The 18,726-nt window shown below is 37.1% G+C and overlaps 1 protein-coding gene across 1 annotated transcript in view; it reads left to right on the top strand.

The window, feature by feature from the left end:
• The first annotated feature begins 411 nt into the window (after positions 1-411).
• Positions 412-18,726, top strand: part of gfra1b (gdnf family receptor alpha 1b) — a 22,212-nt gene continuing 3,897 nt past the window's right edge. Inside the window, exons 1-7 of the mRNA XM_056771499.1 lie at positions 412-836; positions 1,170-1,478; positions 1,646-1,729; positions 13,832-14,183; positions 14,368-14,477; positions 15,642-15,776; positions 18,635-18,726. The exon at positions 18,635-18,726 is cut by the window's right edge and continues 108 nt beyond it. Of these exons, the coding sequence (XP_056627477.1) occupies positions 776-836; positions 1,170-1,478; positions 1,646-1,729; positions 13,832-14,183; positions 14,368-14,477; positions 15,642-15,776; positions 18,635-18,726 (1,143 nt within the window). The 5' untranslated portion in view covers positions 412-775. The remainder of the gene's footprint in view (positions 837-1,169; positions 1,479-1,645; positions 1,730-13,831; positions 14,184-14,367; positions 14,478-15,641; positions 15,777-18,634) is intronic.

Raw genomic sequence — 18,726 nt, 5'->3', positions numbered from 1 at the left:
TCATAAGAGTAGGCCACATACTTCAAAGCTATACATCGGTTGTGTATAAATTGTAAAACAGTATAAGAATATATTTAAAGAAATACAGAAGCAAAATAGAGTACGCGTTATGTGTTGCATTCTCCAGGTTAAATTCCCATGCTCGGAATAGTGTGACGGCACAGATGTTTTGCAGATTTATGGGTAAAGTGGTTTCCATTTCTGCTTGGACATTTTTCGGACATCTCTTATTAAGCACTAACACTATTAAGTAAAGTGCTTAACGGTGCCTAATCAGCAAATATTCACTGTCCGACTGAGCCAAAGCGACTACAAATACGAGCACATGCGCAGTGTCCCCATCAGCATCCTCAGAGACTGCGCGTACTTCGACCTCTGGACGCATACTGTCAGTCAAACGAGCGCGCAACAGCACTCGTGCCTCACTTCAACTGTGGACTGACAAGAACTTTTCCCTGGAGTGCTTGTTTTTTAAGAAATCATCCCGTGGTTTTGATCCAAAGCTGAAAACAAAATTAAGAAGAACATTACGCACTGTTTCCGTCATTTTATAGTGTTTTCTATTGTAAGCCTTTTCTCTCACTGGTGGTTTTTAGTCTTTTCTCGTCGGGTGTGCGCCATCAGAAGAGCAGTCAGCGTTTGTTGGAGTGTCCGAGTGCGTTCGGAGGTGTATGATGTCTAATCACTCGTTTCTAGCTAGAGCGCAGCCGGCGCGCAATGGATTTATTGAGGAAATTGTTATACGTTCATTTTAATCAATTTGTCTGCTCTGTGAATGGATCTGAATAAAGCGACGATGATATTCGCAACTTTTTGGATAATGTTGCCTGTCCTTGGTAAGTTTTGCATCTTTGTGCTGTAATTATTTGCGCCTATCTGTAACACAAATACGTACGATGTGGGAACGTAGAGTTTTGGTATTTGTTTTTTATATTATCCGGTATTCGTAGTAGTAGCCTTGTATTATTTGTATTATTACCAACCATTGCGTAAAAAACGTGTCATGATCCAAACTATAGCCTATTTATTTACTTAAGCTGGTTCAATCGAGTTGGTTGTTTTAAAGTATTGGGTCAGCGCAACTACATTATAAGAATTCAGAAAGTCAAACCCGAACAATTTATTTTATTCACATCTATTGAAAGTGCGCTGTAACTCTTTTCTTTCAGATTTAATGCACTTCTCACACGCAGATGTGATCGCACAGTCTCGTTCGGTTCGACTGGACTGTGTTAAGGCTCACGAACAGTGTTTGGCCAGGTACGGCTGCAGCACTAAATACCGCACCATGAGACAGTGTGTGGCCGGTAGAGCGAATAACTTCAGCATGTTGGCCGAACCCGAGGCGCAGGACGAGTGCCGAAACGCTATAGAGTCTATGAAACAGAGTCCACTGTACGACTGTAAGTGCAGGAGAGGAATGAAGAAAGAGAAGAACTGCCTGCGCATCTTCTGGAGTATATACCAAAGTTTGCAATGTATGTAGATCTTTGGTTATGTTTTGGAAGGGCAAATGCGTTTAAATTATTCCTGATGTTTCTTAGTGTTTGGATCAAGTACAAATTGTAATTAGTTAGATTTTGTTAAATGATACTTGTAATCATAACTATATTATCTTACTAGTATTTTGATGTTCATCTTCCAGCCAATGATTTGCTGGAGGACTCGCCATATGAGCCAGTAAACAGCCGTCTGTCTGATATTTTCCGTCTGGCTCCCATTTTATCAGGTAAAGTGATGTTAATCTCTCACCACTTCAGTCCAAAAACGCACATCTGTCAATGCACTGCGTGATTGATCTGTTTCCAAAATGTATGCGTAATATTCACAGAATCGTGACCAATCATGACTTTGTTTGACCTTTGCTATGACCTTACACACTCTTATTCTGCTTCGTTTTGTCATGCGTTTCTTTATTGCCCAGCCAGAAAGACGTGATTTTTTTGTCATCATGGGCTTAAAGTGTCAGCCAATATTAAAATGAAATGTAAACGCTGGTGACGTTTCTAATGACCTTATTTTATATAGCCTACTAAAATGGGTTTTGGAGCAGATTAGATGTTACGGGTTTGAGACAACACGTTTATGTGATTCCTTTCCATCAAAGAGTCAATACCTGATGCATTCCTAAAGAAAACTTAGAGCAAGTGCTGCATGATGGAGATGCTATAATTGTTGAAGTCTTTAGATGGCGCTATTCCTCCCAGTTTGTTAGAGTTATAAACAAAATACAATTGTTTCCAAACCCTTAATCTGTGCGCAACGGCACATATTGTGAAGTTAAACTCAGTGCTCCTAAACATCGTCCCACTGTGGGTTTTGTTTGCATTATAAATATAAATACACAAGGGGTAGGCTACTGATGAAATGACATGGGACAAGAAACATTCTCTCATTACATTCCCTGTCTTTTCATTCCAAATCAATAAAGCCATACAAAAGCTATAGCTTCTGAAACTGAAAATAATCAATATGGGTAAAGGCTGGAAAAAACTTACATTTAGCAGTTTATATGGTCTGTGCATTTTGTCATCTGTCAGCATCATCAAATGCTTTCATCTATCCAATGATACCTGCTGGTGTTGAGAGAGACAGTGCATTCATTTGAATTATTTTCATATTCCTACCCTAGTGGAAAACCTCATAATGAGCATCTTTATTATAACTAGAACATTTTAATGAAAAAATACAGCAGTTCTGGCATATCCCAGTAACCCCAGTTATAATTCACAGCTGGGCTATACAGAAGAGAGCAGGATGTTTATGGTCTCTGCCAGTGCAGCTTCAATAAAAACTGATTCGGTTGAGAGATTCAGAACCAGCGTGCCAGAAATCTACATGGTCCAGATGGACAGACATTCTCATTCTTGAGCTCACCAGAGGTCAAGCAAAGTGAGTTTTACAGGCCTGGTACATCTTTAAAAAGCCCTTTATGTCAAGCTGAAGGACAGTGTACCCTAGCTCAGATAAAAAAAAATGTGACATTACCAATACCAAGGTCATGGGTTTGATTCTCAAAGAAAACATGTACTGATAAATATGTATATGCTTCAATGCACTGTAAATTGCTTCGAATCGAAGTGTCTGCCAAATGAGTAAATGACTTAGATGTGTCCATTGCAATGCCTTTGAAAGATGTTTTTATCCTACAGTATACATTGTTTTTATCAGTGTGTGTTTTGAAAACCTGTCGTTTAAAATTTGAGACACTCAGACTCCACCTCAGAGACTTGAAGGTAAATACAGGGCCAAGCAAAGAAACAGAGGTGTACATAATCAGCTTTCTTACACTATTTATAAAGCCACGACTAAAAAAATGGCCATCTCATCTTATTGTAGCTGTTATGGGCTGTAATGCAAAAACGTTGGTGTTTCGGTAAATATGTTGATGTTACATTTCCTGGAAAGTAACTGAGATCAATACGAATGGCTGCATTAAGGATCTAACAACTGCTGAGCTAAACAGTTAACTTACCAATTTTGATAATGTTTTCCATTCGAGTAAACTTTTCACAAAGACGCATCGTGGTTTTAAGAGTGAGTGGTAAGAGTGTCATTATGTATGTTTGTGATGGTTATAAAAATCTGGGTTACAGACTTCAGATTTCTGTAAATGTCTCTATTAAATGGGTCTTGTAAAGCTTTGTTGGGGATACCTCTATATGCAAAGAACTATACATGCACTTTCTGTCCCATTATGTGAAGCCACGCCCACCAGCTCTACATAGCTTTTGTCAGTTTTAGGTTTTAGTTACAGATCCCCTTGGGCTGTTGGATCACAAGAAAAAGAGACAAAAAATCAACATTCACAAAGTAACCGAAAAGGTTAGGCAGAACCGTATTGAATTTAATTGTATTGTACAGCAGCTGCCTGTAGGCAGACCAAATAGTGAAGACTTGAAAGCTTATTAAGTACATTAACATTTATGCATTTGGCAGATGCTTTTATCCAAAGACACATACCGAGGATTTAACCTATACTTTTTTTTAATGGGAAAGTTCACAAAAAAATTCTGTCTTATTTACTCACCCTCGAGTTGCTTCAAATCTGTATACATTTCTTGGTTCTGATGAACACAGAGAAAGATATTTGGAAGAATGCTTGTAACCAAACAGTTCTTGGCCACAATTTACTACCACAGGAGGAAAAATTACAATGGTATTTAAAAGTGCTTTCCTGCATTCTTCAAAATATCTTCTTTGTGTTCAACAGAACAAAGAAATTTATGAAGCAATTTTCCTACTATAGTAGTCACTGGTGGCCAAGAACTGTTTGGTTACAAGCATTCTTCCAAATATCTTTCTGAGTGTTCATCAGAACAAAGAAATTGATACAGATTTGGAACAACTTGCGGGTGAGTAAATGAAGATAGAATTCTCATTTTTGGGTGAACTGTTTCTCTAAATCCTCGGATTCAGACCCCTGATCTATGCACTGCTAATGCAATCGAGCTACAGGAACAGCACATCCGCTTAGCCTGGCTTTGATAAACCTTGTCAAACAAAATAGTATTTATTTGTCGTTTAATGCTCATGGCGAAACCGTTTCCAGAAACACATTTATTGTGCCATTAATCTAAACCAAGAACCATATGACATTCAGAACAAACAACCGCTAGAATAAATTTACCAGGAAGTACTGGAATTTAAATGGGTGCTTTCCATTAATCAATATAGAAGCGGCCATGAGAGGAGAAGAATGATCATTCTGTCAGTACAGGGCGAGAGTTGTGCCACCTCATCTGACAGTAAGAGCCGAAGCAATGAAGACAAAGTAAAACATGTCATTTAGATTAGGAGAGAAAAATAGATTAACTGTAAGGAACGGTAAAGTTAAATAAAGCGAGCATGAAGGTTAAATGTATGTGTAGGTGTTGAGAGTGGAACCATAGTGGTCAAATCGGATCACACAGGATGATTTTTCACTAGACTGTCTTAAAGATCTTGCTTCATGCCTTGTTAATCGATTTTTGTGTGTTCAAGATTTGGTCTGCAGGCTTGTCAATAATGAAGTAGTCTCAAGTGAACCTTCATTTGTCTGCAAAGCATGTAGACTACTTAGAATTATGTTGTAAAGGAATACTGTATATTGTACTTGCTACCTTTAAGTGATAGTTCACCCAAAATAAAAATGATTGAATCTTTTACTCACCCAAACCTGAATGACTTTCTTCTGCAGAACACAAAAGAAGATATGGTAACACTTTCCTTGAAGCATGTCTGTATTATGCATTATAAAAGTAGTTTAAAAGCATTGTAATGCACCTTTTAGTAATGTCTTATAAATATTTGTTTGTACAGTTAATACATAACACCACTTATTCATTGTTACACTACACATTTTAAATTGGTCATAATTCTTTACAACTACATATAATGCATTTTACACTTTAATAACTCTTTATAATGCATTATACATACATGCTTCAAGAAAGTGTTAACGAAGATATTTTTTAAGAATGTAGCAAAACATCATTGGCACAGTAACTTCCATTGTATGGCCACAAAACCATTTCTCAAACTATCTTCTTTGTTCCACATAAGACAGAGACATAAAGGTTTTAAAAGACACGAGAATTAATAAATGATGGCAGGATTCTTATTTACGGGTAAACTATACCTTTAAACAGCTAGTTTAACATTTTGTGTCATTCACTGTGAAATTTCGATGCTCCTGGTATTTCATGCATTGAAAGTGAATGAGCATGTTTAGACACAACATCGAGTCGTTTAAAGGAGTAGTTCACTCAAAACCTCTCGCTTTCATCACAAGCTATGAAATTCATGTAAACAACTTCATCCTTACAACTGTAGCCCACTGTTAAGCAGAAAAGACATCAACAGAGGCATTCATTTTCTCTGATGCGCCGGAATGAGGTCCCAGGCATCTGAATTATTCACACTGTATGGGTGATACAGAATGTAACAAGTCCCAGGTGACCCCGCCTTGTAAAAGACCGAGTCCTCGCACAGACCGGCCCAATTCCTTTCATGAATTCTCTAAAGTACCAATGTATTTGGTCACTAAAATGACTATCCAGAAAAACTGCTGCGACCTGGAATTGAAAGAATCTATTAAAAAATAAAGAAGTCAGTCATAAAACTATAAATAGAGGATTGAGTTTGTATGAAATGATAATAAATTAAAATCCTTTTCAACGTTACTCACTTTATAACCTATATTGTAAAAAGCTCTGGATAATTTATTTTAGAAATTGTTTCAGTCGATCCAACTTCTCCTCAGGATAGAAAATGAATCCTGCCATTGTTTTGCCCATTCAGTAGGATAAAATTCATATGCGTACTGTTCACTTCAATCTGCAAACTTTGTTTTAAGAAAATCAATTCAGACTTTACTGGTATTGGCACGAAGGCTAAAAGAGAGGAAGAGGTTATTAAATGTGAAAAAATGGCCCTGTCAGCAGTTATTGTTTGGAAGTGCAATTTGATTTCCAATCTCATTTCACATCATTGACATGGATGCCAGGACTGTACGGTTTATGAATGCCAACCAGCTGCCACACAGCCTGCGGATGAATCAGACAGCGAGTGAGAGAGCATTTTTATATCACATAGACATAGAATGTTTTTTCACATTAGATATGGAAAACCCAATAAAACTTAGCCATGAGGTGAACATGTGGACGTTGCCAAACACACGAAATATCATCTTTATTACCCCACACTATGAGAACTGTGTCTGTCTCGTGAGAAAATCTGTAAACAGCTTGATCGCTGGAGGCAAACATCACATTTAAGGATTGGCCGTGCGGTGTTGTGTACAGCTCTTGTGTGATTACAAAGCCTTCGATGTCAATAAATCTGGCAAGTGTGACAAAAGGGGGAAAGGTCCCAAATTAAAAACGCTATACAGCAGTATAACAGAGAGCCATTTAAACCCATGACATGGAACCGATATGAAATTTGATGGGAAGGAGATAAATTGTTAACTTCTGAATTAAGTGATTTAAAAGTTTGTTCGATCAATATTGAATATCGGGACCATAATGCTCGCCGTTTTAATGTTTTTTTACACGTGATGGTCATAATAATTCATAAATCTGGGGTCATGTGATCGACCCTGTCAGAGATCAGCATTATTAACTGAAGGTCAACAGACGGGTCAGGGCGCGCTGCGTAATACAGCATACATGCACACATTTCCCATCAGTACCTTTAAAGGGACAGTTCACCCAAAATTAAAAATTCTGTCATCACTTGCTAACCCTCGAGTTGTTCCAAATCTGTATAAATGTCTTTGTTCTGAGGAACACAGAGAAAGATATTTTGAAAAATGCTTTGGAAGTAATCTTGGCCACTATTGACTAACATAATGGGGAAAATTACAGTTGTGGTCAATAGTGCCCCAGAACTGTTTGCTTTCCTACATTCTTCAAAATCTTCAAAATAACAGAACAAAGACATTTATAAAGTAATTTCTCCTACTAAGGTGGTCAATGGTGCCCAAAACCCTTTTGGTAACAAGCATTCTTCCAAACATCTTTCTCTGTGTTCATCAGAACAAATAAAGGTATACAGATTTGGAACACCTCGCTGCGGGTGAGCAAGTAAAGACAGAATTTTCACTGTTGATATCTGATACGACATCGCAACATGACACTACCTTTTTTTACATGGAATATAAACTGCTTGCGTCACAGTACTGAGCGACCGTACCATTTCAGGTCACCAAAATGCTCAAAAGTCACGTCATCTGACATTGCAGAGATTAAGGATACTGTACAGTGACTCACACACACCCACACGCACAGAGGCTGAAGAGAAGAGAGTGAATGGGCCGTGGAAGTGTATTGGCTGTCAACCATATATAATATGAATTCTTTGGAGTAGATTTTGGAAGGAAGCCTTGGCACTGCAAGTGGAAATCCTTTATTCTAATGAGCCGCTTTGACAGCTTTATGTTGACAGTCCCTAAGATGATCTCGTGCTGTGTATGAGTGTTTGCGATGTATGAAGCCTTTGGTTAGCGTTTCCTGAGTCCGACATTGTTAAAAAGTGAACGGAAATGGAGCACACCCCCGCCTTCTCTTTTTGTGAATGTGTGCCTGCATTCATCGGTGGATTTATACGATATTGTTTCTCACCTTATCTCACCCTTAGGTTTTACATCTATTCAAGCAAACATATACAGTACGCATGCCTTGTTAAGACACAGATTCAAAGCGTGTGCTGGTTTCAATGTGCTGCTTTAAACTATTTAAATGGAACGTTGATCTCTGGACACAAAGGGAATTGTGGAGGGGATGTGGTACAAAAGCCTTTTCATTCATAATTTATTAATGGCTCAGTCTTGGCTCCTTTTCTTACAGATTTATAAATAGAGGCTCATGTTTTACTGTTGTGTTTAAATTGAAGGCGTGCCCTTGAAGGAAATGACTTGGCTGTTGATGATGGTAAAACATCAAATACTTATGTTTTTTCCGGATTGAGAGCTATCAACACTTTGCTCTTTATTAATTACAATCCAGAGATTTTCTGCAGTTTAATTGCTTTGCGGCTGGACACACACAGACAAACACACACACACACACACACACATACACACAGCCCCCAGCTATATTTCCCTCTTTAGCACACACGATCTGAAGATTTGGTTTATTTCTCTTTCTGGTCTTCACTCCAAAACACACAGTCAAACATCTACGGCTTGTGAAACTGTTACAATAGCAGCTTCTCTGAAAGGTAATGGTACAATTCTCTGGAATTTTACAGCACAGCTGGTGTATCGGTTTACCCTTAAATCTCTTCGGCTCAGGCAATTATTTGAGATCTGAAAACTGTCAGTGACCTTAAATACCAATGAAATGTAATAGTACTCTATACTAATTGTATACCGAAATTAATAGCAAACCAAACACAATCGAACAACAATTGTAACTGTGGGGATTCAATTGAGATTAAATCTCTGTTATATTTTAGCATCCTTAAAGCACCGACGCTTCGACTAGAATTTTCAAAATCGTGCAGTTGGCGTCTAGCTTCTTGAGGTCTCAACCTGGAAAGCTTTTTAAACAGTATTGAAGGAATTTCCATCCATTCTGCACTCTTATTGGATGCTAAAGTTTTTATTCAATCTGTGGTCCAAGTATTAAGAATATAAAAAAAACTATGGAAAGAAATAATTATGTTGGCACAATTCTATTTTTGTCTACAACAGTTACTTTTACAAAGTTTTACTTTTTTGCAATGGACAGTTTTTATGTGTAGCTGCATGTCAGTAAGCAACTGGGTACCACCCTTTGTACAATCAGCAAAGCTAAATCATTACATTTCTATTTCAATGGGAGTATAAATCTCAATATAACATTCTCCCATGTTCTATGCTTTACTTTCTCAGTCGTTTGATCACGGCAACTCGAACTGCTGCTTTTTTCTGCCGTAGCTCCGTAAGCTTTGGATTGATCAGCTGTGAAAGCTCACTCGGATCAGTGCGTTCATTAATTCCTTCTGGATAAAAGACACTCATCAATAAATCAATAGAGTCCACATCCACTGGATCTTTTCAAATATCAATTGGACCGGTTAATTCCCTTAAAGCACGTTTCAAAGTTCAGCCATTGGCAGGCATCACTTCAGAGACCATTAAAGGTCCCCAGGCGACAGTTTGAACCGAACGGTCTTTTAGGCGAAGCTCATACCGTTGTTTAACTGGCAGTTCCCTCTTCATTAAAGAGTGCAGTGATGGTTAGAGAAGGTTCATCTCCTAACAAACCCTCATTGTGCTGAAACTGCACTTACATTAATTGATAGAAGGTCACGGTCTTGTCGGCTCATTTGCTGAGTCTTTTTTTAGAAGAATCTCTTGTGATTTGAACTATAAAGAGTATGTTATTGCTCTTTCATAGCTCAAGAGATTTTATAGAGTTGTCTGATGTCATCTTTTATTTAAGGATGCACTGTCCATCATAAAAATACATTTAGAACAAATACATGGACGAAAATAAAACAAATCTTGATGTAAAAGGGAAGAAATGATCATGGTACAGGGTGAGTTTGACATGAAATTAATTTGTAATTGTAAGTTTTGGCAAGTGTAGTTTTTTAAAGAAACTCTAATTTCTGATGGCAGACTTTGGTATCTTGGCAACAATTAAAATAAATCAGAACTCAACTCAAAATTTCAATTTTAAAGTGTTAAATACTTTTGTTCAGAAGATTGTTTTAAGTTAAATCTAACTGGCTTTTCATTCATTAACTTAAATATTAAACTGACTTAAAAAGAAAAAAAAATACTTCTGAGAATTTAGATTTTGTATATTTAAGGAACAATTTGTTGCTACAAGTAATAATTTACATTAATGACAATTGAAAATTTTAGATAAAACCAGTCACTAGAAAATTTGAGGCCTGAATCTTTTTTATAGCGAAACTGAGCACTTATGAGCAATGTTAAGTTTCTAGAAATGTTGAGAAATCTTTTGAAACTCCTTGGTGTTGGATAAATGAACATCTAAGAAGCGTCAAAACTCTTGTAGCTCTTCACGTAATGTAATTTCTACATAACAGACAATATTACAATGTTGAAGAGATCTGTGATTTATCTTTCCTATAGGAGAAAGAAAGAAAAAGGAAAATGTAAAAGGCACTGTAGACAGAGAGAGGTAGAAGACAAAAATGGACAGAGAGAGAGAGGCAGACTCAGAGAAAAGAGAGAAAGTGGGAGATCAATTATGAAGGTTGAGTCCTGGTATGATTTGATTTGTTGCAGTGGCATGTGCTTTTATTGGATTGGAATAGTTGGGGGAAAGCTGTGAGATTATTAAGCATCCGCTAGAAAAGCTCCAGGTCTCTGCCATCACCACTTTCTGTCTCTGCAGCACTCACAATCTCTCAGGCCACTTAAGGAAGTGACTGAATAGCACACTTATTATTCCTGTGCCCAAAAAGCAATAAACAACTGAGCGCTCTGCAGCCCGAGCACAAGCCCACACATCCACATACACAAACACATTGTTGCTCATTATTTCATGACACACTGGAGTCCTGCGCACATTCTGGCTTTTAGCCATAGCAACCTTTGGCACAAATAGCCACTCTTAGGCTTTTCGGGCGTACAGTCATAACAAAAAAATACCATGTAAAAAAAACTGAATAATATGGTAATCCCAGAGGTTTTCGGATATACAGGGGCCCCAAATATGTTTAGACACAGCATTGTTAAAAAATTTATTAACTTAGATACCAAAAATATTACATCATATCGCAATTATAAAAACACATTTAAAGGTTCAGTTTGTGAAATTTAGGTTAGGTATTGCAACCATTGGCTCACTCTACCTCTTCCTTTCGAAGCACTACGGAGGCTGACACAGCACTAAGATGTCGTGACGTTTTCGCTTCTTTGCCGAGGGAGATAACGTATTTATGAAATGCGTTCTGTAGAGCAGTTTGCCATTCAGGGCTACCTTAGAAACAACATGCACCTTTAAAGCAAAAGACTTCCCCAAATATAGAATTATAACATACATCATATAAATATAATTTTTTTATTATACATAATTAATTATTTTATCTAAGGCTATTTAAATCATAAGAAGCCATCCTGCTGTGTGTTTTTTTATATGCATTTATAAAGTTTTGACACATTATGACATGCTGTGGTACCTGCCCACATCACCTTCTAACAAACACAGAAACCTCCCTCCAGTAAGCCTGAGCACGTGCTTGTCAAACACAAGTGATGGTTTTTGTAATTGGTGATTAACCTCAAGGATCCAGGGTGCGTTCAGATTTAATCACATCTAACCATCTTGTGAAAACTCACAATAAGCACAAATTCCTCATCAAAAGCATAATTGCAAAAAGCAGTGTTGCATGCACACGAGCTGCAGCGCATACAAAAAGGCGAGTTAGTGAAGCGAAGAAGCAGTCTTCTGAAAAGAGCCAATGAGAGGAGACGTCATTAAATACAGAGAAGTATACTCACGTACAGCAGAAGCAGACAGACTCACAGATAAAATCTGTCTTTTATAACATTCGGCACATTTCATCAATTTCATCATATCACACATGGGCGGTTATCTTTTTCTAAGATATAAATAACATCAAAACATACGTAATGTTTTTCCACAGGAAGATATTAACCTGTGCACCATCTATTGTGGAATCTTACCAGTTCCCGCTGCAGCGTTTATAGAATAAAGAATTAAAACAAAACTTAAAACAAAGACCAACAAAAAACTGTGTGATTAATGCAGCAATGTTAAGTTTAGAAACTGTGTGTTAAAGTGAAAATTATTTCATCATTTACTCACCTTTTTGTCATTTCAAACTTGTATGACAATCTTTGTTCCGCAGAACAGAAAAGAAGATATTTTGAAAAATGTTCTTAACTGGACCCCATTCGCTTGGATTGGTTTTGTGTCCATACAATTGAAGTGAATGGGGGACAGGGTTGTTAGGTTGCCAGTTTTCTTCAAATATTTTCTTATGTGTTCTGCAGAAGAAAGAAATTCATAAAGGTTTGAAATGGGGTTTAACTGTACACTATTATCTAAAATAAAATTAACAAAGCATGAAGAAAGCTAATATTAACAATCAATCATGAGTGATGTTTTCTTACAGTTATTAGGAAGTGACATTATTTAATAATATAACACCCCTTCTAAAGCAGCAAACTGCAATGCTTGCCACTGTATCACAATGTTTTTGTTTGTAACCTAAAGGAACAGTTGACCCAAAATGTTGTATTCTGTCATGACATTACGCAGCCTTGTTGTTCCAAACCTGTATACATTGCTTTCTTCTGCTGAACACAATGGGAGATATTTGGAAGAATGTTAGCAATTTTCAATTCTTGGCCACCACAGTAGGAAAAATTACAATCAATGACAGATTTTTGATTATTTGTAGTCAAAACTAGATTGCAGAAATTTGATTATTAAAAAGGTTTAAATATTGTTGCACTGCATGCTTTCCCCCACAAAAACAGATTCCCTAAAATAAAAAGTGTTATCCTTTGTACACTTACGTACGAGCATTGTATGACTTTCTTCAATGTTAAAGAGTTTCAGGTCTTGACTCGAAAGCGCCCTTCCATGTTAACAATGTTCATTCATTTTTCGTAACTTAAGGGTCTGACAACGGATGTCTTCTCATAGAAAGATATGTTGAAGCAAACAGAGAGAAAAGAAAAGAGAGGAAAGGCAAATACAGCTTTGCCGGGCTGTGAACTTATCCATGCGAGTGAAGGCGTAGCGTTCACCTGAGGATGTTTGTTCAAAGAGTCAAATGTCGTGTTGATTGTGATGCGGGTACACGAGGGCAAAAGAGAGAAAAGTTCTCTGGGCAAAAGATTGAAATGCTACACAAGTGAAATTTATTTTAAACTGAAGAGTTTAATTGCGAAGCTTTGTAGTGGAGATGATGTTTGGGTACGCCGGAGGCATTTTGTGTGGGATCTGTTGGAATCCAAACAAATGTGAAAAAATAGCTTTGTCAGATTTTAGTAATAGACCGAGCAAACTTGTGATGTGAATGAACTCCGATGCATCTATACATTAGGCAGATGCTTTTTATTAAATATTTTAACATTTTACATAACAAAATTGTAATACTTTTTTTTAAATAGTAGTCTAGTTTTTCAAAGTCTCTCAAACCGAATATACTGTACAGCCTCTATTTCTGTGAGTGTCGTGTGGCTCGACCTCAGCCAGAGGACAATCCTGCAGTGTCCTAAAAGGTCATCAACTGCCCAACATTTACCAAGTGTTCTTTGACATTTATAGTCTCTAGTCTCCACAAAAGTTAAATCAGCCGGTAGTCTAGACAAACTCGCCCTTTAACCCTCCCCACATCTCTACCCACACAGGTGAGGCGGCCTTTTCGAAGGACAACAACTGCCTGAACGCCGCCAAAGCCTGCAACCTGAACGACACGTGTAAGAAGTACCGCTCGTCTTACATCAGCCCCTGCACCAGCAGAATCTCCACCACTGAAGTGTGCAACAAACGCAAATGCCACAAGGCCCTGCGGCAGTTTTTCGACAAGGTGCCGCCCAAGCACAGCTACGGCATGCTTTTCTGCTCCTGCCCCTCGGGGGATCACTCGGCCTGCTCCGAGCGCAGGCGGCAGACCATCGTGCCAGCCTGCTCTTATGAAGACAAGGAGAAGCCGAACTGTCTCTCGCTGCAAGCTTCATGCAAGACAAACTACATATGCAGGTAGGATGAAGAACGACTGTATGTCTCAGGAGGAGAAGTTAAACATATTTGTATTTTTTGTCTGTTATTCCTCTACGGTATATAAGATGAGCATGTAGGGTTGTGTGAGGAGAGATGACCAATGTTCTATCAATTAGGTGTTGAGTCTGTTTAATATGGACTTTGTGGATTTTTTTTTTTTCAGGTCTCGTTTGGCCGACTTTCTTACCAACTGTCAACCTGAGGCTCGCTCGATTTCAGGGTGCTTGAAGGAAAACTATGCCAACTGTCTGGTGGCATACTCGGGTCTCATCGGTGAGTCAAAAAATCTGATTTATTGTATTATTAAAAGTAAAGTATGTATATTTTATACGAAGCAAAACAAGAGAGGTGAAAATAAAGGCATAGTTCAACCAAAAATGAAAATTCTGTCATGAATTACTCGCTCTCAGGTTGTATGTACACAAAGACAGATATTTGGAAAAATGTTAGCAAACGGAGATTTCTGGGGCACCATTGACTAACATAGAATTCAAAATAAATGTTCTGTTAAACACGAAAAAGGTATCTTGAAGAATATAGGAAAACAAACAGTTCTGGAGCACTTTTGACTTCCACTTTTGAATACCCCAGAAAGTTACATTCTTCTAAATATCTTTCTTTGTGCTCAACGGAAAAAAGGTAAACAGGTTTAGAGCTACTTTAGGGTGACAGAATTTTCATTATTAGGTGGAGTTCCCTTTAAATCTGACTGTAGAATTCTAGAACTGACCAATCAGAATCAAGTATTCTAGAGAGCAGTGTGATGATCCCAGAGGAAATTGTTATTGCTTTGAAGTTGTTCTTTCATATCTCAGAAGATTTGAAGGCATTTTTAGTTGTTACATTTTTAAGTAATGTATTAACTAGGTCTCCAAGGTTCCTCCTAAAATAGCTTAGGAGCAATACAAATAGAAATGAAATGAGACAATTGCTGAAATACATAAATTGGATGTGATTATAAAGGTAAAATAATTGGGATATGGGTGAATTTGATAAGAAATGTAACATTTCTTATTGAAATTATGAATAATGTTGAATTTTAAATGCAGATATTGCAAATCTTAGCTCAGTTTGTTTCTCTTCAGAAATTTTCATGGATACATTTGTGAGATTTGTTGGACACAGGAGATAAGGGATAGTTCATCCCAAAATAAAAATGTGGTCAATGTTTATTCAGCTCATGACATTCAAAACCTTATATGACACTATTATCTGTGGAGCACAAAAGAAGATATTTTGAGAAATGTCTCGGTGGTTTTGTGTCTTTACAATGGAAGTCAATGATGGCTTATGATGTTTGGTTACCAACATTCAAAATATTTTCTCTAGTGTTCTGCATTTATGATACTCCAAAGATACTGTCACTAACTATACTCTATTGAGAGACAAGTTTTGTTCTTTGAAACTGAAATCCTTTATGTGCTCCATGTGATACAGGTACAGTATTGACCCCCAACTACCTGCGGGCACCTGGCATCAGCGTATCACCCTGGTGTGACTGTAGCAGTAGTGGAAATGGCAAAGCAGAGTGTGACAAGTTTACTGAATTCTTCACCAACAACCGTTGCCTTCGTGAGTAATGACCTCATTCACACAACCACCACTGCCACTTTAAACCACAGATCGCTTCATATCACTGCTTGTATGAACGTCTGTTCTGACTGACAAAATTTCCTCCAACAATAGAAACTCTAAAGTTGCTTCTGCTCCGTTGCGTCAATGAAACGGTTCACCGTCTGCACCAGTAAATCTAATCTCTGTGATTTGCGTTGCTATGCAGTTCAGAGCCGCCTGATTGGCGAGAGACAGAGAAATTCCTCTTAAATGGGGTGGCTGAGAGGGGGATTGACATAAAAAGACAATAAAGTATTATTCAGGTGTCCGTGGACCTGGAAGAGTGGGGAAAGCATGCATTATTTTGTCAGGGAGTTATTCAAAAACATCCATTTAGATGAACTGCATGCGGGGAGATAGACAGAAGGGAGATGAGAGGCAGGATTTGTCTTCATGAGACAATGGCCTTTAAAACGACAGCCCGCGTGATGACAAAAGCCGTGCCTCATCCAAACCTCGTGTGGGACGCATTCTCTGCTAAATGTGTTTATGTACGTTAGAGAGACACAGACAGAGACAGGACACTCTGCCAGATGTCAACATCACCAGGACATCTAGTGTGGAATAAACATGTCACGCTATTTGTACATGCTTGTGAGCCCACTGCATCCCTTACAAAAAATATACTTCAATTTATAAAATAGTATATTTGGTTTTCTAGTATATAGTATATCCATCTAATATGCACAGCTGTGACATGTATACCGATATCAGTTTTCCAGTATATACAGTAGTTTACTCATTTATCATATAGTATAAGTATACTTCATGTTGCATCAATTTTCTAGTAAATAGAACTGTATATCCATCTAGTATACAGTATATGTTTAAACACATTTTATGTAGTAAGTACACTAATATCAATTTTCTAGTACAGTATATCAGTATATTAATACAATTTTAGATAACACCCCTCCTATACAAAACAAGTAAATAAGAGTATCTGAAAATGAACCTTTTTAAAAACAAAATTAATATTTATTTTAATATAACATGAATTGCGATGAACATAATAGGAATTAAATAAATAACGACTAAAAACATTTGCAAAAAATACCTACTCATTGTTTGAAAATAATAATGAAAATAAAATAAAACTGATTGTTTTCTCAATAATAGTGAATTTAAATATTATAGCTCATAAAACGAATATTTGATCATTATTAACGCATTAAGATCATGAATTATAATCGTGTCACTATGAAAGAAGCTGTTCACATATCGCATTTTTTTGCGATCTCGTTTGGCGCCCCTCCGGTAATTTTGCGCACTAGGCAACCGCCTATATGCCCCGGGCCGGCCCTGAGTATGTCCATCTAGTATACAGTATCAACTTTATAGTATTTATAAGTGTGCTTTATGTATTAAGTGTAAAAATATAAATCTTCTAATAAATAGTGTATATCCAACTAGTATACAGTATTACAGTAAGTACACTTTATGTATTGTGCAAACTTAAAATCAATTTTCTAGTATATTTACAGTAGTATATCGCTGTGGTATACAGTATAGTTTATAGTAGCCTATATTTTTAATAATGCTTTATGTGGTGAGTATACAAATATACATTCTAGTAGTACATTCCATCTAGTGTACAGTATACTGTATATGCCCCGAAATAATTTTAAACAATAGTTTCCACAATAGTTACTGAAACTTGGTAGAGGGTTGAACTGAATGACTGTCATGGCCACTGGGAGTATTGTGTAGTAAGTTATTACTGTATTAATGTCTATTTTATGAGTGTCTGTGTTAATAAAGAGATCGATGCAGACACATTGGATCAATCATCACATTGGAAGGTTAAAATAGGATAAAAATTAGAAACAGTCTCTGGTGAAATATACAGTATTCAAAAACAAATGGCTTCAACCTATTGGAATCTGTTGAAATCCATATCTACCGAGAATTATCCTTTTAACACACATGGTTATGAGAACAAGGCAATGTTGTTCTAAGAGGCAATAATAGGCAATAACGATATTAGTGGACGCAGAACACTACTAAAGTCTTTACGAGTCATTAGTCCTAAACAAACAAAATGAGCTCGCCAGCCTCGCTTAATCTTGCTTAAGCGAGACCCAACACTTACTCAATAAAAAGGTCACACTAGCCGTCCTGTCAATAGACTGTACTTAAGACACACAACATCTTCTTTACCTGAGTACCCATCCATAACCTCCCACTTGCCCTTTAGCTTTCTTTGGCATGAGTAAATAACAGCTTGTGAAATTTAAAGTGCTCTTGAGAATAAAGTCTATTTAAAAAAAACTGTTGAGTCATGAGTCAAGTGACCAGAAAGGTCCTGGAAACTTTAGAGTTTAAGTGGCGATCTTAGTGCAGTTGAAATCGGAGGCCAAGTGCTCTTTATTAGAGTCTACTTGCTTTAGTATTAACAGGGAGCACTTCATATCTGACATGGGTTTAGGGCTGCTCAGGGGCCGTCAACTTTCTACTGTCCCCATTTAGTTGTTAACTTAATAGTGAATGTGCTGGTGTTTTCCATTTTTCTAACTGGTTTCTTAAAAAAAAGGTTAAGTACATTTTTGGGGGATTCACACAATTTTGTGAATTCGATAAAGAAATGTGTATTTATATTTACAAAATATTTGATCCGTATCACTGTATCATAATTCATTTTTTTCGATTTTAATTTAATAATATTTATTATTTGTACTTTGATAAATTATATCAATGAATCATTAATTGTAATATTAATATATAATAAAATTATATCGTGTGTCTTCCAAAATTCATCCTGGAACAATTCTGAACTGTTAATAACTGTAAATAAATTGCTCTCTTCTTTTATGCAGGCAATGCCATCCAAGCCTTTGGTAATGGCACAGATGTTGGGGTCTGGCAACCCCAGCCCCCCATCATGCCCACTTCACCCAACCCCTACACT

Source organism: Triplophysa dalaica, chromosome 17 (assembly GCF_015846415.1).
Source record: "Triplophysa dalaica isolate WHDGS20190420 chromosome 17, ASM1584641v1, whole genome shotgun sequence".
In the NCBI taxonomy this organism is placed as follows: Eukaryota; Metazoa; Chordata; class Actinopteri; order Cypriniformes; family Nemacheilidae; genus Triplophysa; species Triplophysa dalaica.
The sequence above is the reverse complement of the archived record's forward strand: the minus strand, read 5'-3'. Positions and strand labels throughout refer to the sequence as shown.